At 43.7% G+C, this 27,142-nt stretch overlaps 1 protein-coding gene across 4 annotated transcripts in view; it reads right to left on the bottom strand.

Moving 5' to 3' along the window:
- Positions 1 to 3,526: 3,526 nt before the first annotated feature.
- The window catches only part of abcc5 (ATP-binding cassette, sub-family C (CFTR/MRP), member 5), a 69,801-nt gene continuing 46,185 nt past the window's right edge, over positions 3,527 to 27,142 (bottom strand). For 2 of the 4 annotated variants that reach the window (XM_024442007.2, XM_024442006.2), the window contains 12 exons: positions 26,657 to 26,841; positions 24,451 to 24,597; positions 22,873 to 23,002; positions 18,556 to 18,838; positions 8,023 to 8,209; positions 7,167 to 7,256; positions 6,712 to 6,901; positions 6,323 to 6,482; positions 6,041 to 6,119; positions 5,702 to 5,815; positions 5,375 to 5,539; positions 3,527 to 5,006 (listed from right to left, as the gene is read on the bottom strand). In XM_024442007.2, the coding sequence (XP_024297775.1) occupies positions 4,905 to 5,006; positions 5,375 to 5,539; positions 5,702 to 5,815; positions 6,041 to 6,119; positions 6,323 to 6,482; positions 6,712 to 6,901; positions 7,167 to 7,256; positions 8,023 to 8,209; positions 18,556 to 18,838; positions 22,873 to 23,002; positions 24,451 to 24,597; positions 26,657 to 26,841 (1,832 nt within the window). In that variant the 3' untranslated portion in view covers positions 3,527 to 4,904. Of the gene's footprint in view, positions 5,007 to 5,374; positions 5,540 to 5,701; positions 5,846 to 5,899; positions 5,941 to 6,040; positions 6,120 to 6,322; positions 6,483 to 6,711; positions 6,902 to 7,166; positions 7,257 to 8,022; positions 8,210 to 18,555; positions 18,839 to 22,872; positions 23,003 to 24,450; positions 24,598 to 26,656; positions 26,842 to 27,142 lie in introns of those variants that run through there. The other 2 variants (XR_002955710.2, XR_002955711.2) reach the window with 2 other exon arrangements.

Genomic DNA, 27,142 nt, shown 5'->3' with positions numbered 1-27,142 from the left:
GTGGATACCAATGAACTTGAAGCTCTCAACCTGCTCCACTACAGCCCGTCAATGAGAATGGGGGCCTGCTCTGTCCTCCTTTTCCTGTAGTCCACAATCAGGAAGTTCTGTTGGTCTGTATCACCACCTGGTACGGCAACTGCACCGCCCACAACCTCAGGGCCCTCCAGAGGGTGGTGCGGTGTGTCGTCCGGAACAGCTGATGCTCTCATGCATGCTTCAGTATTGCTTGCCTTGAAGCGAGCATTTATCTCGTCTGGTAGGCTTGTGTCACTGGGCAGCTTGCGGCTTCCCTTTTAGTCTGTAATAGTTTGCGAGCCCTGCTACATCCGACGAGTGTCGGAGCCGGTGTAGTAACGATTCAATCTTAATCCTGTATTGACGCTTTGCCTGTTTGATGGTTCGTTGGAGAGCATAGCGTGATTTCTTATAATCGTCCGGGTTAGAGTCCCGCTCCTTGAAAGCGGCAGCTCTACCCTTTAGCTCAGTGCGGATGTTGCCTGTAATCCATGGCTTCTGGTTGGGGTATGTACGTACGGTCACTGTGGGGATGACATCATCAATGCACTTATTGATGAAGCCAGTGACTGATGTGGTGTACTCCTCAATGCCATCGGAAGAATCCCGGATCATATTCCAGTCTGTGCTAGCAAAACAGTCCTGTAGTTTAGCATCTATGTCACCTGACCACTTCTTTATTGACCTAGTCACTGGTGCTTCCTGCTTTAGTTTTTGCTTGTAAGTGGGAATCAGGAGGATATAATTATGGACAGATTTGCCAAATGGAGGGTGAGGAAGAGTTTTGTACGTGTCTCTGTGTGTGGAGTAAAAGTGGCCCAGAGTTTATTTCCCTTTGGTTGCACATTAACATGCTGGTATAAATTAGGTAAAACAAATGTAATTTTCCCTGCATTAAAGTCCCCGGCCACTAGGAGCGCCACCTCTGGATCAGCGTTTTCCTGTTTGCTTATGGCCGTATACAGCTCATTGAGTGTTGTCTTAGAGCCAGCATCGGTTTGTGGTCGTAAATGGACAGCTGCGAAAAATATAGATGAAAACTCTCATGGTAAATAGTGTGGTCTACAGCTTATAATGAGATATACTGTACCTCAAGTGAGCAAATCCTCGAGACTTCCTTAATATTAGATTTCGTGCACCAGTTAGTGTTTATAAATATACAAAGACAGACACCCCTTGTCTTACCGGAGACAGCTGTTCTATCTTGCCAATGCAGCGTAATCCCCTCTAGCTATATGTTATCCGTGTCGCCGTTCAGCCACGACTCTGTGAAACATAAGATATTACCGTTTTTCATGTCCCATTGGTAGGATATAAGTGATCGTGGTTTGTCTATTTTATTATCCAATGATTGTACGTTGGCTAATAGGACTGATTGTAGAGGCAGATTACCCACTCGCCACCGGATCCTTACAAGGCAACGTGACCTACGTCCCCGATATCTCCGTCTCTTTCTCAAGCGAATGATGGGGATTTGGGCCTTGTCAGGTGTCTGAAGTAAATCCTTCTTTTCTGACTCGTTAAAGAAAAAATCTTTGTCCATTACGAGGTCAGTAATCGTTGTCCTGATATCCAGCAGCTATTCGGTCATAAGAGATGGTGACAGAAACATTATGTACAAAATAAGTTACAAATAACGCGAAAAAACACACAATCGCACAATTGGTTAGGAGTCCATAAAAGGGCAGCCATCTCCTCCGGCGCCATTGTCTTGGCAGTGACAGTGTCCCCATGAGTGACAGAACACTGAGCCAATCATGGCGCAAATAGAGAACATGCCCAATCACGGCGCAACTAGAGAACATTACCTACCCCTACGGTCCGTCATTTCCATTGGCTGCCCCAACACCACAGAAAGCACTGAGCTAGGCTGAAACACCTGCATTTTGGAGCTGCCTTAAGCAAAAAAGAGACCAAGTTACTATGTGGCTTTATTAACTCTTTGTAACATTTTTTTTTTTACATGGTTTACAAACTGATGTGTGACACTTATTGTCAATATAACATGCAAAACAGGCAACCCCTACAAAGGTGAATGACGGGTCGCCACTGTGCCTAGGGATATTTTAGATGCTACTCACTGACAGCTGCAATCAGCCATTTCATATTTGCTTCGTGTACGCTGTGCAAACTGCAGACTTCCCGACTGTAGGCTATGAGCTTGTGATTTACGATATGATTGCGATGTAACCCATTATATCCCAGTAATCTTTTTCTGCATTTAATCGTTCTTATTAGCTAGTAGACAATAAAACCAACAAATCAAGTATATATACAGTACTAGTCAAAAGTTTGGACACACCTACTCATTCAAGAGTTTTTCTTTATTTTTACATTGTAGAATAGTGAAGACATCAAAACTATGAAATAACACATATGGAATCATGTAGTAACTAAAAAAAAGTGTTAAAACAAATCAAAATATATTTTATATTTGAGATTCCTCAAAGTAGCCACACTTTGCCTTGATGACAGCTTGCAAACTCTTGGCATTCTCTCAACTAGCTTCATGAGGAATGCTATTCCAACAGTCTTGAAGGAGTTCCCATATATGCTGAGCACTTGTTGGTTTGAGGTCAGTTGATGTTGAGATGTGTCTGTTGAACTCTGAAGCATTTATTTGGGTTGTAATCTGCAGTGCAATTAACTCTAATGAACTTATTCTCTGCAGAAGAGGTAACTCTGGGTCTTCCTTTCCTGTGGCGGTCCTCATGGGAGCCAGTTTCATCATAGCGCTTGAGGGTTTTTGCAACTGTACTTGAAGAAACGTTCAAAGTCCTTGACATTTTCCAGATTGACTGTCTTAAAGTAATTTCTCTTTGCTTATTTTAGCTGTTCTTGCCATAATATGGACTTTGTCTTTCACCAAATAGGGTCATCTTCTGTATACCACCCCTACCTTGTCACAACGCAACTGATTGGCTCAAACACATTAAGGAAAGAAATTCCAGAAATGTACTTTTAACAAGGCACACCTGTTAATTGAAATGCATTCCAGGTGACTACCTCATGAAGCTGGTTGAGAGAATGCCAAGTGTGCAAAGCTGTCATCAAGGCAAAGGGTTGCTATTTTGAATAATCTCAAATATATTTAGATTTGTTTCACACATTTTTGGTTACTACATGATTCCATATGTGTTATGTTATAGTTTTGATGTTTTCACTAGTAAAAAGAAAGAAAAAAAACTTGGTGTGTCCAAACTTTTAACTTTTACTGTGTCAATATATATATTTTAAGACCCCCTGATTGCGTAGGCCAGTATTCAATCTGGCAGGACCTGGCTTCACCTCTTATTGTAGATCTTATGTTCTCCCTTCATCAAGCATAGCCTACCACCCCTCTCCCACATATTCTGTGTTTAAGTATTGCAAATGTCAATATTCAAATGTAAATTGTACTCCCAATTCAGCATGTTGCTGCAACTTGTAACCCACCACCCCTCCCCCCCAAAAAATAATTTCCCTTTTCTCCCTCACCCATCAACAACACTGACAAAGAACACACAGGTAAACCTAAAATAGTTTTATTGACAGAATATTTCAAAGCGATCCCTTTCCACTTCATCCTACCCTGTTAACAAGGCAATAATGAAGTCATGCTAAGGCTATAAAAAGTAATAGAAATGACAGAACGACACACATTCTGCAAGGCTTGCCGAGGTTATTCGTAGTTACAGTATGAGCATCACCTCAATACTGCAAAGACAGGATAGAGGTTCCCTACTACACCCAGTGCAGGAGTGTTATAATCTGTGTGGTTCTGGTCCAAACAGTGTCAATGAGCAGACTGACAACACACACATAAAAGATTCACTGGGTCAGGGCAAAGAGAATGAAATCTTGTTCAAATCACAAAGACCTTGTGCTCAACAGGCATCTTTTATGTCACCATAATAATAATAATAATAATAATAATAATAATGTAGAACAGTCACAGGACCTCCCCAACAGCAGATGGCGACCCCCTGTAGCTTCACCATCAGTGCAAAAGGGCTGTGACAAACAGTAACAACAAACTGAAGTTAACAGCAGTCAAAAGAATCATGATAATAACAAGTCATAAGAAAGAGAGTTAAGAGAGGGACTAGGCTGCAGACATACAAGGCCTTTAAGAAGGGGTGATACCCTCTACCTTTAAGCAGGGTTATTTCTACCTTTAAGAAGGGGTGATACCATCTACCTTTAAGCAGGGTTATTTCTACCTTTAAGGGGTGATACCCTCTACCTTTAAGCACGTCCTTTTGATTGCCCAGTGAAAACACTGAGGACAAGCAGCACCATTTCTCTCCTAGAGTCTTATATCCCACTAGGCCCCACAGCTCCACCACTTGTGCCAGGTCCAGGTTTTAAGGGCTCGTGGGTTCAAGTCATAAGAGAAAGGATTACAGATGTTTCAAGCCGCAAAAAAAATAAACAGCAAAGTTAGACAGCAATGATGGTAAAACACGAGTGAATATACAATAATACATTTCATACAACTACGTTGTACATAGAGTCAGTAGAAAATAAAGCATATTTTACCACTGTAAATATATGTATATATAGATATATCCTATAAAACAGACCAGTTATGCTATGAATATAGCTACATGTAAAGCTTTATTTCTTATATATTACTAAAGACAGTACAGTATCAGTGGTTCCCTGACCATTCCAGCTGAAATGGCTTCTGAGCAAGCATCTCCTCAGGGCAGCCCTTGCCTTATACCAAGGACCTGATGCAACCGTAGAATTCTAATTCCATGGTCTGATGCTGCACTCCTCCACAGGCTGAGCGGTAAGCTCAGGGTGGGTACGCAGAGGAAGAGGTCAGATGGCTGGACCCCTTTGGGAGCGTCCTCCCCTCTCCTCGTCTCCAGGGCACATCTGTGCCTCCTGTACCCATTTTAGCCTTTCACAGAGATCTTGTTCTCCACGGCAGCCAGCATGGAACAGAATCGAGAGTTCTCATTGGCCAGCAGGTTGGACGGCTCGTCAAACTCCACCACCTAAATGAAATGGAGAAAACAAAACAAAACAAGGCTTTAGGGATTCCTTGGAGCATACATGTGGGGTATCACTACATACATGTTGATTTAGTAAGACCTAAAAGCCTTCCAAGCCCATTAGCCTGTTGTAGAGACAGGAAATGTGAATGTATGCAACCTCATTGTCTGTCTCTGTATGACCGACCCGAGATTCGAACCCTTGTTTGAAACAACTTTGCGACCACAAAGCAGCTTCCTGCCCTACTAAAACCATGCTAAGGTTGAGCTACAGGGCAACACAGCTTCTGGACTCACTAGCTAGCTAGTTCTGCTACACAAATAGTACTAGGCGAGTGAGTTTACAGTAGATGAGCTTGTGTTGTGTGTACCTGTCCCTGGTTGAGCACCATGATGCGGTCACAGTTGAGTACGGTGTGCAGCCGGTGGGCTATGGTCAGGGTGGTGCAGTCCTGAAAGGCATTGCGGATTGTCTCCTGGATCAGAGAATCCGTCTCCGAGTCCATCGCTGCCGTTGCCTCGTCCAAGATCAAGACCTGAGAGGGGGAAGGGTCACCGAGAGCTAAGTCAGAAAAGCACTGTGACCATAGAAGACTTAAAAGTTCTCCTTCTACCCACAAGGTTGACTACCCAGAAAACTATTGGATGTCAACACACATGAAAATTACAATTCTCTCAATTCCCATTTTGTAGGGTACCTTGCACTGTCTGAGCAGGACTCTAGCAACACAGAGCAGCTGTCTCTCTCCCATGGAGAAGTTCTCTCCGTTCTCCACCACCTCTGACTCCAGCTTCAGGGGCAGCTGAGACACCTGGAGGGATGGACAGAGAGGGAGAGAGTACTGAATCAAAGACAGGAAATTAAACATGGATCTAATTTCTCAGTCCTGTGTTACCTCTTCCCTTCTGAGCCTCTGTGCCTATAACTCCACCCCACCTGCTGGCACACAAGCATCTTTCTAAAAACCAGTCATCTAGTATGAGCATACTCTCTCGTGTAGTCTCTTACTCTGGACAACCAAGTTCCGGATACTCACACACTCCTTCATGTGTGTCCGCTCCAGAGCGTCCCAGATCAGCTCCTCGGCGTATTGTTTAAAGGGGTCCAGGTTTGACCTGGGGGTGGATACAGGACAAGGACAACTTCAAGACAATGCATCGACAGTCACCAGATTACATTGATCAGTGGATGGGACTAAAGGGAAAATCCCTTGTGGCAACTCAGCCAAACCACACAACCACATCTGGGACCATCAGGCGAGTGACCGTGTTCATTTACAGTCACAATAGTACAGCGAGCGTTTGAGTGGCGTGCCCACCTGACTGTGCCGCTGAACAGCACAGGCTCCTGAGGGATAATGGACAGCTTGCTGCGGAGGTCGGCCAGGCCGATGTCACAGATGTTGATGCCGTCCATCTTGATGGAGCCGCCACAGGGCTCCACCAGACGGAATAGAGCTACGCCCAGAGAAGACTTCCCTGTGGACAGAGCAGGGGGGACATACACTGTACAATTATGTAACATTCGCCAGCCATAAAACAAATACGGAGCTACATTTGAAATGTAGGTTTCAATAGGAATGAAGTGAAATTGACCTCGGTCCTGGATATATAACACAAGATCATATTATGGATAAGTAGGATTTTCAGATACATGATCAAACAGCCCACGGCTTCGAGAGATGTTTCACTGACTGTTTCCACTGACCTGAGCCCGTCCGGCCCACTATGCCAATCTTCTCCTTGGGACGGATGGTGCAGGACACCTTCTTGAGAACAAGCGGCAAGTTGTCTCTGTACCTCATCTCCGTCTTGTCAAACACCACCTCGCCCTCCTGGGGCCAGTCTGGCGGGGGCGCCTTGTTCTTGATGCGGGCCGGGGCCTCCAGCGCTAGAGACTGGGGGAAGGCAGAGGAGACCGCTTTAGGGTTCATAATAATAATAATAATAATACTGCACTTCAATTCTTTAGCACCTTTCAAATGTATACATTGCGGCCCAAAAGGCTTTAAAAACAAAGTTTAAAATAACTCTGAAACTCTAGGGATGGACAGAGAGTCTATAAGATGTGTCTTCTTAGAGTTTCCTAGTTTGAGAATGATGAAAACACGCTGTAGGTCACAGTGGTCGTGAGACAACATATGCAGTTAGTAGTGCAGTAACCTCAATGTAGTGGTGAATCCTCTCCACAGAAGTGAAGCGAGCCTCAGTTTCAGAGGCTAGTCTGACTGTGAACTGGAACAGCCCTGTGAGCTGAGAGAAGAAGGGGGAGAGGGAGAAGACATTTATCAAATTAAATGCATTAATGTCATCTATACTACTGTAACCATGTACTCCTCTTTTAACCAAGTACGTATAATATAATGGATCTACGCAGCTCTGTTTAGATATATAACAACCAATCAAGGGAAAGATGAGTGACGAATGGAAGGGAAAGTAGAGTGACAGAAACAGAGGAGAAGATAGAGGAAGTAACAGAGAGTAAAGGAGAAAGACTAGGAGAGTAATACTGCTAAGTGAAGAGAAAAGTGACAGAAACAGAGGAAGTAACAGAGTAAAGGAGAAAGACTAGGGGAGTAATACTGCTAAATGAAGAGAAAAGTGAGGGGAAGAAGGCAGAGGAGAGCTGTGGTTGTAAGAGAAAAGCATGTATTTTATAATATATCTGCCACTTAAGCAGACACTTTTACCCTAAACCATTTACAGTACTTTGAATGTGCTGCATACTGTATGTAAATGTGATCACTGCATGAATTGAACGTACAACCTATGCATTGCTCAGTGATAAGGGCATCAGTGCAACGTAAAAAAGAATAGGGGGGAAAAAAACAAAGGTGATTTGAAGTAACGTCAAACCGAACATTATTTCAGTTGATTTGGCCATGAAATTGGGAAAATTGTATGGATGCCCCCATCATTCCCCATTGATTTTTAGATAGCTAGCATCTAACTAATTTAAGTGAAAGTTAAGATTCCCCCCTCCCGTAGTGACAGATTTGGTAATAGGAGAAGCACTGACCTGCACGGCGTAGGAGATGGCCAGGCCGGCGTAGGCCGGAGGGATCTGGCCATGCATGAGGACGATCATGAGCGCGGTGATGCTGATCAGAGCCACACTGATGACGTCCAGCCGCACGGCCAGCCAGCGCATGGCACAGCTGAACAGGTAGAAGGGAGCCTGGTTCTGATCCAGGAGCTCCTGATACCTGGAGGCCACAACCAGACAGACGGGAACCTTGAGAAAAAGTCACTAAGATACTATGTGCTGTGTGGAACTTTGTCTCTGGGGGTGCTCTTGAGCCAAAACTGATGCCCTAAACGGACAGAAGACACAATAATGACCCCACTGTACAGAAAGGGTAAAGCCTCCCCATACTCATGAACAAAGGCATATTGGTTTGCCTCGAACTGAGGGTGTGTGATTTCACGAGATAATAAACAGATTGATATGACATCATATATGAAAAACAGAGGCAACATTCAGGCGAACATATGACGTAAACAATTATAGACTAAACTTCCATAGTGCATCTTTAACGAGACTGATCTGAGGGGTTCGGTAGAGCATGTTTTCCAGTACAGATCTAGGATCAGCTTCCACTCACCCCACACTAACCTTTAACTTCTCCCCTGAGTCAGATTATCTTGTGGACACCATTTTTATGTCTCTGCATCCAGTATAAAGCAGGGATGGGACCAAGTTACAATTTTGCAAGTCCTAAGCAAGTCTCAAGTCTTAACCTTTGATTCTTAATTCAAGTCCCAAGTAATAATGGGCAAGTCTCAAGTAAAGTTCCACAGCTCAGGTCGAGTCAAGTCACAATTCCCTAATTTTGAGTTGAGTAATCAACTCAAGTGTTTTATGCTAATTTCAATGCAATTGTTTTATTTCCTGTTTTTCTTATACTACTAGTACCCTATATAACAAACTTGAGTCAAAGATCATGTTTGTTATATAATTGTTCATGTTTGTTTGTTATAATTTTAAAAATAATTACTATTACTGATAGAAAGGCAATACAAATGGCACCAATGGCAATAATTTTAGTCTTAAGTTTCTTTAGTTTTCAACAACAAAAGATCCAAAAAGTTGTATTGTGACTGCAACCTTCAGAGCAGCCATTGCATGTCCTCTAAGGACTTTTATGCTACATTATCATCATTCATTTCCTCTCTCTCTGACAATGCATTGCTTTTGAAAAATATGAAATTGCCCAAGAGTCAATCACCCGTTTGTGAGCGAAAGGGCCGCAGTATCGTTGAACACACGCTCCACAGGAGCAACTAATGCAGGAACTGCCAAGACCCTCATCGCCACTCAGAACAGTGGAAGAATTGTGTTTCTGAACAGCCCAGAGGTTGTTCTGTCCTTCGCAAATGTCAAGTTAGTGACTGAGATGCTGGAGTGGCCACTGAGATGCTGGAGTGGCCACTGAGATGCTGGAGTGGCCGCACAGTTCTCTCCTTTGTCTTCAGCGATATGCTGAAAACAGCCCTGACTCCTCTCCCAGACAACAGTCCCTCCTCCTCAGTGGTGGTTGGATCCACAGGTTCCTTAGTCTCTGAAGCCTCTTGCAGAATTACATTTTTTTTAAATTAAAGAAACAAAAATGGTTAGTCTTACTATTTTTAGTAGTTTACCATTTCATTTAAAATGCTGTATAAATTAAATGAATTAAGCTAAGTATTAATTATATTGGTAAACTTTGACTGTTTTTATGATAAAAAGACACGCACCTTTCACCATTTCAGTCAACTTGTCCTTAGTTCCATCATCCACCAGAACGTGTTGTTCTGTAAAGGATGGATCTAGCACAGCTGCTTGAAGATGGACATGGTCTGAGAAGGGTGCCATCTTGACATGGATGAAGATTCAAAGAAATCTCCTGTTCAGTGATGCTTGGAGACTTCGAACCAGGTCAGTAAGGTAGCCCACTTGTGGTTTCTGCATCTCCAGATGATGGTGTAGGGAAAGAATGCAAGGAACCATTGCACTGATAGTGACAACTTCTGTGCTTGGGTAATGTCTGTGGTTTCTGCAAAAGGCTGAAGAAAGTCGCCCAACTCTTTCAGTAGTTTCCACACTATCAATGAAAATATGAATTCCTTATGCTCCTCCTCTTCAAGCATCCGAAAACTTGAGGTAGTTGTAATGGGAGCACTGCTGTCACCTGCCTCAGTCTGGAGTTCCAACACATTCCCTGCAGCAGGAGTTCCCTCACTCCAAACACCTCTGTTAAAGTGGTGCTAGTGTGGAGTTCCAACCCATTCACTGCAGCAGGAGTTCCCCTCACTCCAAACACCTCTGTTAAAGTGGTGCTAGTGTAGAGTTCCAACACGTTCACTGCAGCAGGAGTTCCCCCTCACTCCAAACACCTCTGTTAAAGTGGTGCTAGTGTAGAGTTCCAACACGTTCACTGCAGCAGGAGTTCCCCCTCACTCCAAACACCTCTGTTAAAGATATGCTGATAAAATTTAGGGAGTCTTGTTTTCAGATTAGCCTTGTTAAAATCCCCAGCTACAATGAATGCAGCCTCCGGATAAATCGTTTCCAGTTTGCAGAGAGTTAAATAAAGTTCGTTCAGAGCCATCGATGTGTCTGCTTGGGGGGGGATATATACGGCTGTGATTATAATCAAAGAGAATTTTCTTGGTAGATAATGCGGTCTACATTTGATTGTGAGGAATTCTAAATCAGGTGAACAGAAGGATTTGAGTTCCTGTATGTTTCTTTCATCACACCATGTCATGTTGGTCATAAGGCATACGCCCCCGCCCCTCTTCTTACCAGAAAGATGTTTGTTTCTGTCGGCGCGATGCGTGGAGAAACCCGCTGGCTGCACCGCTTCGGATAGCGTCTCTCCAGTTAGCCATGTTTCCGTGAAGCAGAGAACGTTACAGTCTCTGATGTCCCTCTGGAATGCTACCCTTGCTCGGATTTCATCAACCTTGTTGTCAAGAGACTGGACATTGGCAAGAAGAATGCTAGGGAGTGGTGCACGGTGTGCCCGTCTCCGGAGTCTGACCAGAAGACCGCTTCGTTTCCCTCTTTCTGAGTCGTTTTTTTGGGTCGCTGCATGTAATCCGCTCCGTTGCACTGGTTGTAAGGCAGAACACAGGATCCGCATCGCGAAAAACATATTCTTGGTCGTACTGATGGTGAGTTGACGCTGATCTTATATTCAGTAGTTCTTCTCGGCTGTATGTAATGAAACCTAAGATGACCTGGGGTACTAGTGTAAGAAATAACACGTAAAAAAAACAAAAAACTGCATAGTTTCCTAGGAACGCGAAGCGAGGCGGCCATCTCTGTCAGCGTCGGAAGTTCATCCCTAAATTTTATCAGCATTTCGATTGCGCAACCAGGGGTGGAAAGACCCTGGATCATTGCTACTCTAACTTCCGCAACGCATATAAGGCCCTGCCCCGCCCCCCTTTCGGAAAAGCTGACCACGATTCCATTTTGTTGATCCCTGCCTACAGACAGAAACTAAAACAAGAAGCTCCCACGCTGAGGTCTGTCCAACGCTGGTCTGACCAAGCTGACTCCACACTCCAAGACTGCTTCCATCACGTGGACTGGGAGATGTTTCGTATTGCGTCAGACAACAACATTGACGAATACACTGATTCGGTGTGCGAGTTCATTAGAACGTGCGTTGAAGATGTCGTTCCCATAGCAACGATTAAAACATTCCCTAACCAGAAACCGTGGATTGATGGCAGCATTCGTGTGAAACTGAAGGCGCGAACCACTGCTTTTAATCAGGGCAAGGTGTCTGGTAACATGACTGAATACAAACAGTGCAGCTATTCCCTCCGCAAGGCTATCAAACAAGCTAAGCGCCAGTACAGAGACAAAGTAGAATCTCAATTCAACGGCTCAGACACAAGAGGCATGTGGCAGGGTCTACAGTCAATCACGGACTACAGGAAGAAACCCAGCCCAGTCACGGACCAGGATGTCTTGCTCCCAGGCAGACTAAATAACTTTTGCCCGCTTTGAGGACAATACAGTGCCACTGACACGGCCTGCAACGAAAACATGCGGTCTCTCCTTCACTGCAGCCGAAGTGAGTAAGACATTTAAACGTGTTAACCCTCGCAAGGCTGCAGGCCCAGACGGCATCCCCAGCCGCGCCCTCAGAGCATGCGCAGACCAGCTGGCCGGTGTGTTTACGGACATATTCAATCAATCCCTATACCAGTCTGCTGTTCCCACATGCTTCAAGAGGGCCACCATTGTTCCTGTTCCCAAGAAAGCTAAGGTAACTGAGCTAAACGACTACCGCCCCGTAGCACTCACATCCGTCATCATGAAGTGCTTTGAGAGACTAGTCAAGGACCATATCACCTCCACCCTACCTGACACCCTAGACCCACTCCAATTTGCTTACCGCCCAAATAGGTCCACAGACGATGCAATCTCAACCACACTGCACACTGCCCTAACCCATCTGGACAAGAGGAATACCTATGTGAGAATGCTGTTCATCGACTACAGCTCGGCATTCAACACCATAGTACCCTCCAAGCTCGTCATCAAGCTCGAGACCCTGGGTCTCGACCCCGCCCTGTGCAACTGGGTACTGGACTTCCTGACGGGCTGCCCCCAGGTGGTGAGGGTAGGCAACAACATCTCCTCCCCGCTGATCCTCGACACTGGGGCCCCACAAGGGTGCGTTCTGAGCCCTCTCCTGTACTCCCTGTTCACCCACGACTGCGTGGCCACGCACGCCTCCAACTCAATCAAGTTTGCGGACGACACAACAGTGGTAGGCTTGATTACCAACAACGACGAGACGGCCTACAGGGAGGAGGTGAGGGCCCTCGGAGTGTGGTGTCAGGAAAATAACCTCACACTCAACATCAACAAAACTAAGGAGATGATTGTGGACTTCAGGAAACAGCAGAGGGAACACCCCCCCATCCACATCGATGGAACAGTAGTGGAGAGGGTAGCAAGTTTCAAGTTCCTCGGCATACACATCACAGACAAACTGAATTGGTCCACTCACACAGACAGCATCGTGAGGAAGGCGCAGCAGCGCCTCTTCAACCTCAGGAGGCTGAAGAAATTTGGCTTGTCACCAAAAGCACTCACAAACTTCTACAGATGCACAATCGAGAGCATCCTGGCGGGCTGTATCACCGCCTGGTATGGCAACTGCACCGCCCTCAACCGTAAGGCTCTCCAGAGGGTAGTGAGGTCTGCACAACGCATCACCGGGGGCAAACTACCTGCCCTCCAGGACACCTACACCACCCGATGCTACAGGAAGGCCATAAAGATCATCAAGGACATCAACCACCCGAGCCACTGCCTGTTCACCCCGCTGTCATCCAGAAGGCGAGGTCAGTACAGGTGCATCAAAGCTGGGACCGAGAGACTGAAAAACAGCTTCTATCTCAAGGCCATCAGACTGTTAAACAGCCACCACTAACATTGAGTGGCTACTGCCAACACACTGTCAATGACACTGACTCTACTCCAGCCACTTTAATCATGGGAATTGATGGGAAATGATGTAAATATATCACTAGCCACTTTAAACAATGCTACCTTATATAATGTTACTTACCCTACATTATTCATCTCATATGCATACGTAGATACTGTACTCTATATCATCGACTGCATCCTTATGTAATACATGTATCACTAGCCACTTTAACTATGCCACTTGGTTTACATACTCATCTCATATGTATATACTGTACTCGATATCATCTACTGTATCTTGCCTATGCTGCTCTGTACCATCACTCATTCATATATCCTCATGTACATATTCTTTATCCCCTTACACTGTGTATAAGACAGTAGTTTTTTGGAATTGTTAGTTAGATTACTTGTTCGTTATTACTGCATTGTCGGAACTAGAAGCACAAGCATTTCGCTACACTCGCATTAACATCTGCTAACCATGTGTATGTGACAAATAAAATTTGATTTGATTTTGATTTGATTTAAAGTGGTGCTAGTGTAGAGTTCAAACACGTTCACTGCAGCAGGAGTTCCCCTCACTCCAAACACCCCCAAAAGCCTCTGTTAAAGTGGTGCTAGTGTGGAGCAATGAGCTAATCTTAGACACTTTAGAATGAGCTTGACAGAAAACTTCAGTCTCCTTCAACCCGTCCCCCACCACTAGTTGCAATATATGTGCAAATCACTTTAAATGTTGTTGATGACAATTTTTACTGAAAGTATTGTCGATGGTCCCCTGTTCTTCAACTTCCAGGTTATTCCATAGGTCTGGATCATCTAGGTGGTGATCATCATGGACAGCCTCTTCTTCACTTGAGAAGCACACTGTAAACGCCGTTTTCATGTTAGCTGCATTGTCACATTATGCAATCTAGCTTGTGGTTGATCCCATACTCGTCACAGATGCCTTCAAACTGCTTGCATATTCGCTCCCGTGTGTGATCCTCGAAAGCGATTCCATTCCAGCAGATTGGACTTCATTCTCCATTTCAATCCAGTGGGCGGTGACCCCAAGGAATCCTCTCAACTTTCTGTCAGATCATATGTCTACCGTGACAAAGACGTGGTTAGCTTGTGTCATCTGGTCTTTGAGTTGTGCCTGCCTGTCGTCAACCAGATTGTAAATCTTGGAGGTTACGGCTCTGTGACAGACTGGGTGTATTTGCTTTCAACCACTATCAAAAAGTGACTAAAGCTCGTGTTCACTTATTGACAGGGGCATGTTACAATCCACAATCAGGTCTGACATTATGGAATTGGTGATAGCTTTTTGCTGTGGATGGTTTGTGTTGTACAGAAGTTGGAAATGTGAGGTTGCTGAGGCTCACTGCTGAGCATCTCACTCTTCTGGTATTCAAACCTAGAAAATACCTTTCAAACAAAGAAATTGCAACATTTTGTTATATGATGGAGATTTTATCATCTCACCATATTTTTTTGTTGAAATCATATTTAAGAAACCTAATATTATTCAGTAGGTAATTTGTCTTTATGTATTTAGATACATTTCTATTTAAAAATGTTTTAACAGTATGCCTACAGGTAAAAAAAAATCGAGGTGTTATTTTAGATTCTGAACTCAATTTAAATCACACACATTAGGAATGTGACTAAAATAGCTTTTTACCACCTGAGGAACATTGCCACGGTGTGACTGTTTCTCTCTCAGACTGATACAGAGAGACTCATCCATGCTTTTATTACAAGCAGGCTTGACTACTGTAACGGTCTCCTGTCTGGTCTACCCAAGAAAGCCATTGGTCAACTGCAAAACCTACAGAATGCCGCAGGGTACTGACCAAGACCAGATGGCGAGCACACTTTACAATGGCCTATTTTGCATGTTATTTTGGCATTAATACGTGTCACATATCAGTTTGCAAATAATGTTAAAAAATATATATCATTAAGTTAATAAAGCCGCATACAACCATGGTCTCTTTTTTGTTTTCTTGAGTAAGGCAGCTCCAATATGCAGGTGTTTCAGCCTAGCTCAGGGCATTCTGTGGTGGTGGGGAAAGCCAGCAGGAAATGGGAGCATTGCGCAATGATTGCCTCAGTGTTCGGTCACTCATGGGGACACTACGTCACAGGCCAAGTGTAACTCCTTAGTAAAAGTAGACATCGAACATTTCTGCCATTTGAAATTACGGATTGCCTCTTATCCTGCTTGTCGTCCCCTTATGCCATAGTTTGTAAATCTGAATTGTCAGGAGAAGCCACATTTGTTTAAGCAAGTCAGCCATATCAGCTATGTTTATTTAATAGGCAGTAAATGAGGCTGAATGAACTGTTTCACTGCCAGACAAGTCTCCGCTGATAGCCAGGTGTAGCAGTGGTAAGGTGTTGGGACTGCTATTGCGACAGCTATATGTAGGCCCTAACAGTTTGTCGGCACCGTTTGTCATCGTTATAGCGCAATTAATGTATTGTTTAGTGTTTTGTAGTGGCTTTTCTGGCAGGCATCCCACCTTGTTTTGTTTGCCCCACCAAGATTTACATGCTAAAATCACCACTGGTATTAGTAGCTATAATTAATGTGTGTGTATATGTGTCTGTGTGTATATGTGTCTGTGTGTATATGTGTCTGTGTGTATATGTGTCTGTGTGTATATGTGTCTGTGTGTATATGTGTCTGTGTGTATATGTGTCTGTGTGTCTATGTGTCTGTGTGTCTATGTGTCTGTGTGTATATGTGTCTGTGTGTCTGTGTGTCTATGTGTCTGTGTGTCTATGTGTCTGTGTGTCTATGTGTCTGTGTGTCTATGTGTCTGTGTGTCTGTGTGTCTGTGTGTCTATGTGTCTGTGTCTATATGTGTGTGTCTATATGTGTGTGTCTATATGTGTGTATGTGTCTGTGTGTCTATATGTGTCTGTGTGTCTATATGTGTCTGTGTGTCTATATGTGTCTATGTGTCTGTGTGTATATGTGTATATGTGTCTGTGTGTATATGTGTCTGTGTGTATATGTGTCTGTGTGTATATGTGTCTGTGTGTATGTGTCTGTGTCTGTGTCTATATGTGTCTGTGTATGTGTCTGTGTCTATATGTGTGTGTCTATATGTGTCTGTGTCTATATGTGTGTATGTGTCTGTGTCTATATGTGTGTATGTGTCTGTGTGTCTATATGTGTCTGTGTGTCTATATGTGTCTGTGTGTCTATATGTGTCTGTGTGTCTATATGTGTCTGTGTGTCTATATGTGTCTGTGTGTCTATATGTCTATATGTGTCTGTGTGTATATGTGTCTGTGTGTATATGTGTCTGTGTGTATATGTGTCTGTGTGTATATGTGTCTGTGTGTATATGTGTCTGTGTGTATATGTGTCTGTGTGTATATGTGTCTGTGTGTTTATGTGTCTGTGTGTTTATGTGTCTGTGTGTTTATGTGTCTGTGTGTTTATGTGTCTGTGTGTCTGTGTGTCTGTGTGTCTGTGTGTCTGTGTGTCTGTGTGTCTGTGTGTCTGTGTGTATATGTGTCTATATGTGTCTATATGTGTCTATATGTGTCTATATGTGTCTGTGTCTATATGTGTCTGTGTATGTGTCTATATGTGTCTGTGTATGTGTCTATATGTGTCTGTGTATGTGTCTATATGTGTCTGTGTATGTGTCTATATGTGTCTGTGTATGTGTCTGTGTCTATGTATGTGTCTGTGTCTATATGTGTCTGTGTATGTGTCTATATGTGTCTGTGTATGTGTCTATATGTGTCTGTGTGTATATGTGTCTATATGTGTCTGTGTATGTGTCTATATGTGTCTGTGTGTATATGTGTCTATGTGTCTGTGTGTATATGTGTCTATGTGTCTGTGTGTCTGTGTGTCTGTGTGTCTGTGTGTCTGTGTGTCTGTGTCTATATGTGTCTATATGTGTCTATATGTGTCTATATGTGTCTGTGTCTATGTATGTGTCTATATGTGTCTGTGTATGTGTCTGTGTCTATATATGTGTCTGTGTCTATATGTGTGTCTATATGTGTCTGTGTCTATATGTGTGTCTGTGTCTATATGTGTGTATGTGTCTGTGTGTCTATGTGTCTGTGTGTCTGTGTGTATATGTGTCTGTGTGTATATGTGTCTGTGTGTCTATGTGTCTGTGTGTCTATGTGTCTGTGTGTATATGTGTCTGTGTGTATATGTGTCTGTGTGTATATGTGTCTGTGTGTATATGTGTCTGTGTGTATATGTGTCTGTGTGTATATGTGTCTGTGTGTATATGTGTCTGTGTGTATATGTGTCTGTGTGTGTCTGTGTGTGTATATGTGTCTGTGTGTATATGTGTCTGTGTGTATATGTGTCTGTGTGTGTCTGTGTGTGTCTGTGTGTGTATGTGTGTGTATGTGTGTCTGTGTGTGTATGTGTGTCTGTGTGTATGTGTGTCTGTCTGTCTGAGCAGACAATACCCAGGATAGAACATAGAGTTTCTTGGGTGAATGCCCAGAAATAGCCTCTGAGAACTTCATCAGGAGCCGTCTTGCTACACATTCTCTTTTACACCCAAACCTCCTCCCTTGTGCTGAAGACTAATTGACTTGACGAGTCCTTGATGAATGCAACTTTATTGGAAATTACCATGTCTGAAATGTGCTGAATAAATAAAGCTTGATTTGATACATGATGCATCATACATAATGTTAAAAACAAAAATCTGAACTTCAGACATAAATGATAGGGGTGACCCATTGCAAGCTAGCAAGTTCGAGAACATTACCTCACTTTAGCTAAAAATCTCCAATTAGAGTCGAGTGTTGTTGTTGTTGTTAGTTTTGCAACCCAATGTGAACTAGCATTAGCTTTAGCAATGCTAGCTGTACCCAAAGACTTCCAGTCTTTGAGCTAAGCTAGTTAGCATTGGCTCTTGAAACTACCTCCAACTTTATTCATACTGGACGCATATAAATAAAAATGGTATCCACATCATCTGACTCCCGCAAAGTACTGTAGATAAAGGGCTTCATTGCCAAAATCCCAAACTAACCCTTTAACAATTAGTGGACAAAAATTTGAAACTGATCCAAGATTAGTGTCTAGAGGCAACTTCACCCTATACCTCGACAGCTCACCTGTCCAGGAACTCGTGGCCCCTGTTGTAGGCGTGGATGGTGGAGAGGCCCTGGATGCTGGAGGTGATGTGCGAGATGAAGGGCGACTGGGTGACATTATCCAGGCGCTTGAGCTCGCGGATGAACACGCGCGAAACCATGTGGAGCACGGTGAAGAGCAGCACCAGGGGGCCCACAGCCACTAGGAACCAGGGGAAGATGCTGCCGATCACGCCCAGGCAGAAGAACACCAGGATGACGTTCTGAATGAACATCTCCGCCTGGAACGGCAGCCGCGTGTCCACTGGGAGGTAGGAAGAGGGGGCAGAGAGAGAAAAGACAAGAAGACAGATGGTTCAGTCAGTGACTGTTACTTATTCCACTTGTGTAATCACTAAAAACACTCAACTTCATTACTGTCATTACTGTTACAAAGTCATTAGAAAATTGCTCTGTAAGGAACAATCTGTTCATATACATTGTGTATTTAGTGTAATGCACAAGTACAATAGCAGCTTCATGTTAAAGTGATAGTTTGGGATTTTGGCAATGAAGACCTTTATCTACTTCCCCAGAGTCAGATGAACTTATGGATAACATTTTTACGTCTCTGCCGTGCAGTTTGAAGGAAGTTGCCAATTAGAATTAGTGCAAATGCTAACTAACGTTAACGCAATGACTGGAACTCTATGGAAACAGCTAGCATGCTAGCTGTTCCTGTAGACCAGGGGTCTTCAACCTTTTCTTGCCCAGGGACAAAATAAATTAAAAACATGCCTCTAGCCTATTAACTAGAAAGGTAACGCCAAAAACATCTTCCCTAAGAGCATCTGTTAGCCATGTGTTGGCAAATTAGGGCTGACCCCATTTAGTCGACAGGCTGTTGGTCGCCCAAGATTTTTTAGTCGAGCAGTGGCAAATATAAAAAACATATATAGTGGGGCAAAAAAGTATTTAGTCAGCCACCAATTGTGCAAGTTCTCCCACTTAAAAAGATGAGGCCTGTAATTTTCATCATAGGTACACTTCAACTATGACAGACAAAATGAGAATTTTTTTTTAAATGAATTTATTTGCAAATTATGGTGGAAAATAAGTATTTGGTCACCTACAAACCAGCAAGATGTCTGGCTCTCACAGACCTGTAACAACTTCTTTCTGTCCTCCACTCGTTACCTGTATTAATGGCACCTGTTTGAACTTGTTATCAGTATAAAAGACACCTGTCCACAACCTCAAACAGTCACATCCCAAACTCCACTATGGCCAAGACCAAAGAGCTATCAAAGGACACCAGAAACAAAATTGGAGACCTGCACCAGGCTGGGAAGACTCAATCTGCAATAGGTAAGCAGCGTGGTTTGAAGAAATCAACTGTGGGAGCAATTATTAGGAAATGGAAGACATACAAGACCACTGATAATCTCCCTCGATCTGGAGCTCCACGCAAGATCTCAGCCCGTGGGGTCAAAATTATCACAAGAACGGTGAGCAAAAATCCCAGAACCACACGGGGGGACCTAGTGAATGACCTGCAGAGAACTGGGACCAAAGTAACAAAGCCTACCATCAGTAACACACTACGCCGCCAGGGACTCAAAAAGCTGTTTTTCTGCAAAGGGACCAGGACGACTGATCCGTGTAAAGGAAAGAATGAATAGGGCCATGTATCGTGAGATTTTGAGTGAAAACATCCTTCCATCAGCAAGGGCATTGAAGATGAAACGTGGCTGGGTCTTTCAGCATGACAATGATCCCAAACACACCGCCCGGGCAACGAAGGAGTGGCTTCGTAAGAAGCATTTCAAGGTCCTGGAGTGGCCTAGCCAGTCTCCAGATCTCAACCCCATAGAAAATCTTTGGAGGGAGTTGAAAGTCTGTGTTGCCCAGCAACAGCCCCAAAACATCACTGCTCTAGAGGAGATCTGCATGGAGGAATGGGCCAAAATACCAGCAACAGTGTGTGAAAACCTTGTGAAGACGTACAGAAAACGTTTGACCTCTGTCATTGCCAACAAAGGGTATATAACAAAGTATTGAGAAACTTTTGTTATTGACCAAATACTTACTTTCCACCATAATTTGCAAATAAATTCATTAAAAATCCTACAATGTGATTTCTGGATAAAAATTCTGATTTTGTCTGTCATAGTTGAAGTGTACCGATGATGAAAATTACAGGCCTCTCTCATCTTTTTAAGTGGGAGAACGTGCACAATTGGTGGCTGACTAAATACTTTTTTGCCCCACTGTATATATGGCACACGAGACACCTGTCTGATTCACGCCTGTCTCAGTGGACTAATCCATTGCTGAGGCCGAGGGGATGGCACACCAGTAGTCCATTCACAGTTACATCCCATAATTTCCAATCTACAATGTTTGTTGCGGTAATTTCAATATATTATTATTACAGCCTTGTCATCATTGGAGTGGACACGTTGTTTGCAGAGCGCACAACCTAGGCTACACTCGTGAGCAAATGGTTTGTTTATTTCCTTCCATTTACAAGTTGTCAATTTATTCATTGTCTTTGGTTTGGAGCGCTCCAATCAAACTTGAGTAAGGACATGCACCTAATTGCGCATAGAAGTAGACCTAGGCAGGCCTCTGGAGTGTCGCAGCGTTCTAAGGAGGTGCCACTACAGACCCGGGTTTGATCCCAGGCTGTGTCACAGCCAGTCGTGACTGGGAGACCCACGAGATGGTGTTTCTTCCGACACATTGGTGTGGATGGCTTCCGGGTTAAGCAAGCAGTGCATCAAGAAGCAGTTTCGGCGGACGCTCTACCCGTCGCCTCTTCCGAGTCCATAGGGGTGTTGCAGCGATGGGACAAGACTAACTACCAATTCATTATCACAAAATTGGGTACAAAAAGGGGTGGGAGGCCCCGGTGCACAACTGAGCAAGAGGACAAGAATGTATAGTTTGAGAAAGACGCCTCACAAGTCCTCAACTGGCAGCTTCATTAAATAGTACGCGCAAAACACTAGTCTCAGCATTCCGGAGTCACCTCTTCACTATTAACATTGAGGCTGGTGTTTTGCGGGTACTATTTAATGAAGCAGCCAGTTGAGGACTTGTGAGGCATCTGTTTATGAAACTAGACACTAATGTACTTGTCCTCTTGCTCAGTTGTGCAACGGGGCCTCCCACTCCTCTTTCTATTCTGGTTAGAGACAGTTTGTGCTATTCTGTGAAGGGAGTAGTACACAGTATTGTACGAGATCTTCAGTTTCTTGGCAATTTTTCACATGGAATTGCCTTCATTTCTCAGAACAAGAATACTGCCCAGTTTCAGAAGAAAGTCTTTTGTTTCTGGACATTTTGAGCCTGTAATCGAACCCACAAATGCTGATGCTCCATATACTCAACTAGTCTAAAGAAGGCTTCTTTAAATCAGCTAGTCTAAATCAACTAGTCTAAAGAAAGATTGCTTCTTTAAATCAGCACACATTTTCAGCTGTGCTAACATAATTGCAAAAGGGTTTTCTAATGATTAATTAGCCTTTTTAAAATGATAAACTTGGATTAGCTAACACAACGTGCCATTGAAACACAGGAGTGATGGTTGCTGATAATGGGCCTCTGTACGCCTACGTAGATATTCCTTTTTAAAATTTTAAATAAGCCGTTTCCAGCTACACTAGTCAATTACACCATTAACAATGTCTACACTGTATTTCTGATCAATTTGATGTTATTTTAATGGACATAAAAAATGTGCTTTTCTTTCAAAATCAAGGACTTTTCTAAGTGACCCCAAACTTTTGAACAGTACTGTATATTATGCATTTTTTAAGTGGGATGTAATATTCATATGTGTCAACATTTTTTTTTCCGGACCCCCTGCAGTACCTCCGATTGAAAAAACCTTGCTGTAGACTTCCAGTCACTGCGCTAACACCAGTTAGCATTGTTTTGAGAAACTTCCTTCATACTGGACGCATTGACAAAAATGGTATCCGCAAGTTAACCTGACTCTGGGGAGGTAGATAAAGGGCTTCATTGCCAAAATATCAAACTGTCCCTTTTAGTGTTATCCTTTTTCATTTGCGGGTTTGTAGATTCGTACAGTACAATAGGTTTGTGTTCATTAGGGCATGCGCCAGAAAGCAATTTTAAACATTTTATAACGGAAAATCAAAATGAGCGACCTCCAGCCAGTCCCTCCCTGTTTGTCGGTTGTCTTCCATTTGATGCCTAATGAACACAACCCAGGTAAGTGTCAAAGGACTGCTCCTGGTGGTCCCTCCCTGTTTGTCGGTTTTCTTCCGTTTGATGCCTAATGAACACAACCCAAGTACGTGTCAGAGGACTGCTCCAGGTGGTCCATACCCTCGTCCATGTCTTTAGAGAAGCGGTTGAGGATTCGTCCAGTGGGCGTGGTGTCAAAGAACTTCATGGGGCTGCGGAGAATCTTCCTGAAGAGCTCCTCGTGCAGCCTGGACGAAGCTTGCAAAGTGCCCTGAGGGTACAATAATAGTAGTCATTCCATTTTGGGATTTTAAAAGCGATACTTTTTCTATATCACATAGCTCAAATGTTTTAGACAGATGTGACCATACTCCACTGAACAGAAATAGAAACGTAGCATGTAAAGTGTTGGTCTCATGTTTAATGAGCTGAAATAAAAGATTCTAGAAATGTTCCATACACACAAAAAGTATATTTCTCTCAAATTTTGTGCACAAAATTGTTTACATTACATTAAATGAAGGTAAAATAAATATCCCTGTTTGTGAGAATGTATTATTTGCCAAGACAATCCACACACCTTACAGGTGTGGCATATCAAGAAGCTGATTACAAAGGTGTACCTTGTGCTTGGGACAATAAAAGACCACTCTAAAATGTGCAGTTTTGTCACACAACCCAATGTCACAGATGTCTCATGTTTTGAGGGAGTGTGCAATTGGTATGCTGACTGCAGGAATTTCCACCAGAGCTGTTGCCAGATAATGTTAATTTCTCTACCATAAGACGCCTTTGTCATTTTAGAGAATTTGGCAGTACGTCCAACCGCCCTCAGAACCGCAGATCACGTGTATGGTGTCGTGTAGGCAAGCGGTTTGCTGATGTCAACGTTGTGAACAGAGTGGCCGATGGTGGGGTTATGGCATGGGCAGGCATAAGCTACAGACGATGAACATAATTGCATTTCATCAATAGCAGTTTGAATGCAGAGATACCGTGACGAGATCCTGAGGCCCATTGTTGTGCCATTCATCCTCCATCACATCATGTTTCAGCATGATAATACACGGCCCTGTGTCACAAGAATCTGTACACAATTCCTGGAAGCTGAAAATATCCCCGTTCTTGGCCTGCATACTGACCTGACATGTCACAAAATGAACATGTCTGGGATGCTCTGGATCAAAGTGTACAGTAGTGTGTTTAAGTAGTTCCCGTTAAAATCCAGCAACTTCGCACAGCCATTGAAGAGTGGGACAACATTCCACAGACCATAATCAACAGCCTGATCAACTCTATGTGAAGGATATGCTGCATGAGGCAAATGGTGGTCACACCAGATACTGACTGGTTTTCTGATCCATGCCCCTACCTTTAAAAAAAAAAACAACAGATGCATATTATGCCCAGTCATGTGAAATCTATAGGTGATAAGGGCCAAATTAATTTATTTAAATTGACTGATTTCCTTAAATGAACTGTAACTCAATAAAATCTTTGATGTTGCATTTATATTTTTGATCAGTGTACTTTATACATTATCTATTTTAGTTAAGTAGTTTAGTTCACTAAGATTCATCCATCAGTCCTTTGGCATAAATCTCTCTGGGGTTAACACAAACACACAATACAATACCAGACATAACAAGCACAACAAAACCACATCAAATTTGATTTGTCACATTCACCTCACAGTGAAATGCTTATCTGATCCTTTACCTTGACAAATATGATGCCGCGCAGAAGTTTGAGCAGCAGCATGACACCCATAGACGAGGCGTAGACTCCAGCGTAGTGCTGCATCAGGGGGTTGTCCCTCATGCTTTCGCTCACCACCGAACTGTTCCCCACCAACACTGTGGTATTCTACACACACACAGGACAGCATATTCAATACTCAGATAAGGGAGTATTCTGGGGGGTGGTTGATGGTTCAAATAAAGGTGGGAGTTGACCTGGCGACAAGCAGGCTTTTTTTGGTTACTTTTTACCCCGTTTTTCTCCCCAATTTCGTGATAACCAATTGGTAGTTACAGTCTTGTCCTATCGCTGCAACTCCCATATGGACTCGGGAGAGGCGGAGGTCAAGAGCCATGCGTCCTCCAAAACACGACCCTGCCAAGTCACACTGCTTCTTGACACACTGCTCGCTTAATCCGGAAGACAGCCGCACCAATGTGTCGGAGAAAACACTGTACAACTGACGACCATGTCAGTGTGCATGCGCCCAGGGGTTGCGCAATGGGACAAGGACATCCCGGCCGGCCAAACCCTCCCCTAACCCGGACGACACTGGGCCAATTGTGCGGTGCTTAATGGGGCTCCTGGTCACGGCCGGCTGCAGCACAGCCCAGGATCGAACCCGGGTCTGTAGTGACGCCTCTAGCACCACAATGCAGTGCCTTAGACTGCTGCTCCACTTGGGAGGCCCAGGCTAATGGCTTCTGACCTTCTGATCTTCTGCTGTTGTGCCTTTGAAAGGCCCCTAACCCCTAAAAGCACTGAATGACAAATGGTTAGAGGAGCATCTGGAAAAGCATTATATGAAACAAATGAATTGTTCTAACAGCCTCTCTCTCTGGCAGGTGAATGCATGGGGGAGCGGCTCTGGTAGAGGCCTTGGGAAGTCCTTGGAAGAGCAGTTTGTCTACTGACCCTTAAGTTGCCCATCCAGCAAGCTGTTATTCAGTTCAAAGGGCAAGGTAAACAGTCTGTCTCCTCAGAGAGTGATGGAGTGCTGCATCAGATGACCTGGCCTCCACAATCACCCGACGTAAACCCAAATGAGATGGTTTGGGATGAGTTGGACCGCAGAGTGAAGGAAAAGCAGCCAACAACCGCTCAGCATATGTGGGAACTCATATGTGGAAAAGCATTCCAGGTGAAGCTGGTTGAGAATGCCAAGAGTGTGCAAAGCTGTCATCAAGGCAAAGGGTGGCTACTTTGAAGAATCTCAAATATATTTAGATTTGTTTCACACTTTTTTGGTTACTACATGATTCCATATGTGTTATTTCATAGTTTTGATGTCTTCATTATTATTCTACATTGTAGAAAATAGCAAAAAGGAAAAAATACCCTGGCCTGAGTAGGTGTGTCCAAACTTTTGACTGGTGGTGTACACAGATAAGAATATACTAAACCAAACCCCCCCAGCAACACCGCGCACACACAGTCAATGATCAAGGTCAAATTTACACATTCAATATTTAAGTATACCGCTCCCCTTACACCTGCTCTCACCACTGATTAGTTGAGTAGCTTGTCCATATCTCACTCACACACAACACTAGTGTGTGAGAACTGTCAGTTAATTGTGTTGGGGAGTTTAACGACTACTACTTATGAGTTATTATTGTTACAGTTTCTAACAAAGACAAGTTCAGTTTGTACTTTTCTGGTAGTTTTCCAGAATGTTCAACCTACTCCCCCAAAACGTTTAGGCCTAAACAAAGTCTAAAAAACTAATCTCGGTAAGTAATCAGGCTCTCTCTTGAAGATAGAATTCGTGTTGACAAATCCACCTCGAAAGAGAATGGCACTTTCCAATTCTTAAAAAGGAATTCCAATCTCCTAAATTGACTGAATAGAAAAGGAATTGACCCACAACCAACGGCATTGGGTTTCACATCACTATCATATCTGCATATTGATTTAAAACGGACGGATCAAAGGCAACACCGTTGTAAACAATAAAGTTGATTTTCCAAATCATCACTTATGTTTTTTAAATGTTCCAACTCAAATCAATGCCCAGAGTATATAAAATGGATTAATTGAAATTCAAAAGTGCCATTCACTTTCCAGTCAGATTTTCTACTCTCAAATCTAATTCTCTTCCAGAATCGACAACTACACTGAAATTACAATGACCCTCCCCCAACCCTGCCACTCGATGCAAACCCTGCCACCCAATGCCACTCACCCCGCTGCCCTGCTTGATCCAGTAGCTGAGCCACCAGTTGCTGAAGGCCGTGCTGCCCACGTTGAGGACAAAGAGGGCCAAGATTAGGAGGAAAGCCAGCGCTCCACCCGAGGCCTGGATGTAGACGCCGTACACAGACCAGGGAACTGAGCCCCGCCCACGCTCCTCCACCTGCATCAGCTGGCCTGGGGGACAAGGAGGGAGGTTGAGTAAGAGAGGTTGCGCTGGGTGGAATCTCGTTCCCAGACACTTCCGTCCACCTTGCAGCTGGGGACGAGGTTATGGTGGGTGACATTTTCTAATTGACAGAATAGCACTGAACTCTGGGGAAAAGCGTTAATACCGGTACTAATTGTGGAAAGAATTATGAACTTCACTCATATGTCCATGGCAGGACAACAATTATTTACATAATAAACAAGTTGTGTATTAAATGCTGTCTTGTGTATTACAAGTGTGATGGTTATTTTGGTCAACTTTGCTTGT

The sequence above is a fragment of the Oncorhynchus tshawytscha genome, linkage group LG13 (assembly GCF_018296145.1).
Source record: "Oncorhynchus tshawytscha isolate Ot180627B linkage group LG13, Otsh_v2.0, whole genome shotgun sequence".
NCBI classification, from domain to species: Eukaryota; Metazoa; Chordata; class Actinopteri; order Salmoniformes; family Salmonidae; genus Oncorhynchus; species Oncorhynchus tshawytscha.
Note: the sequence above shows the minus strand (reverse complement) of the source record. Positions and strands in the feature narration are given on the sequence as shown.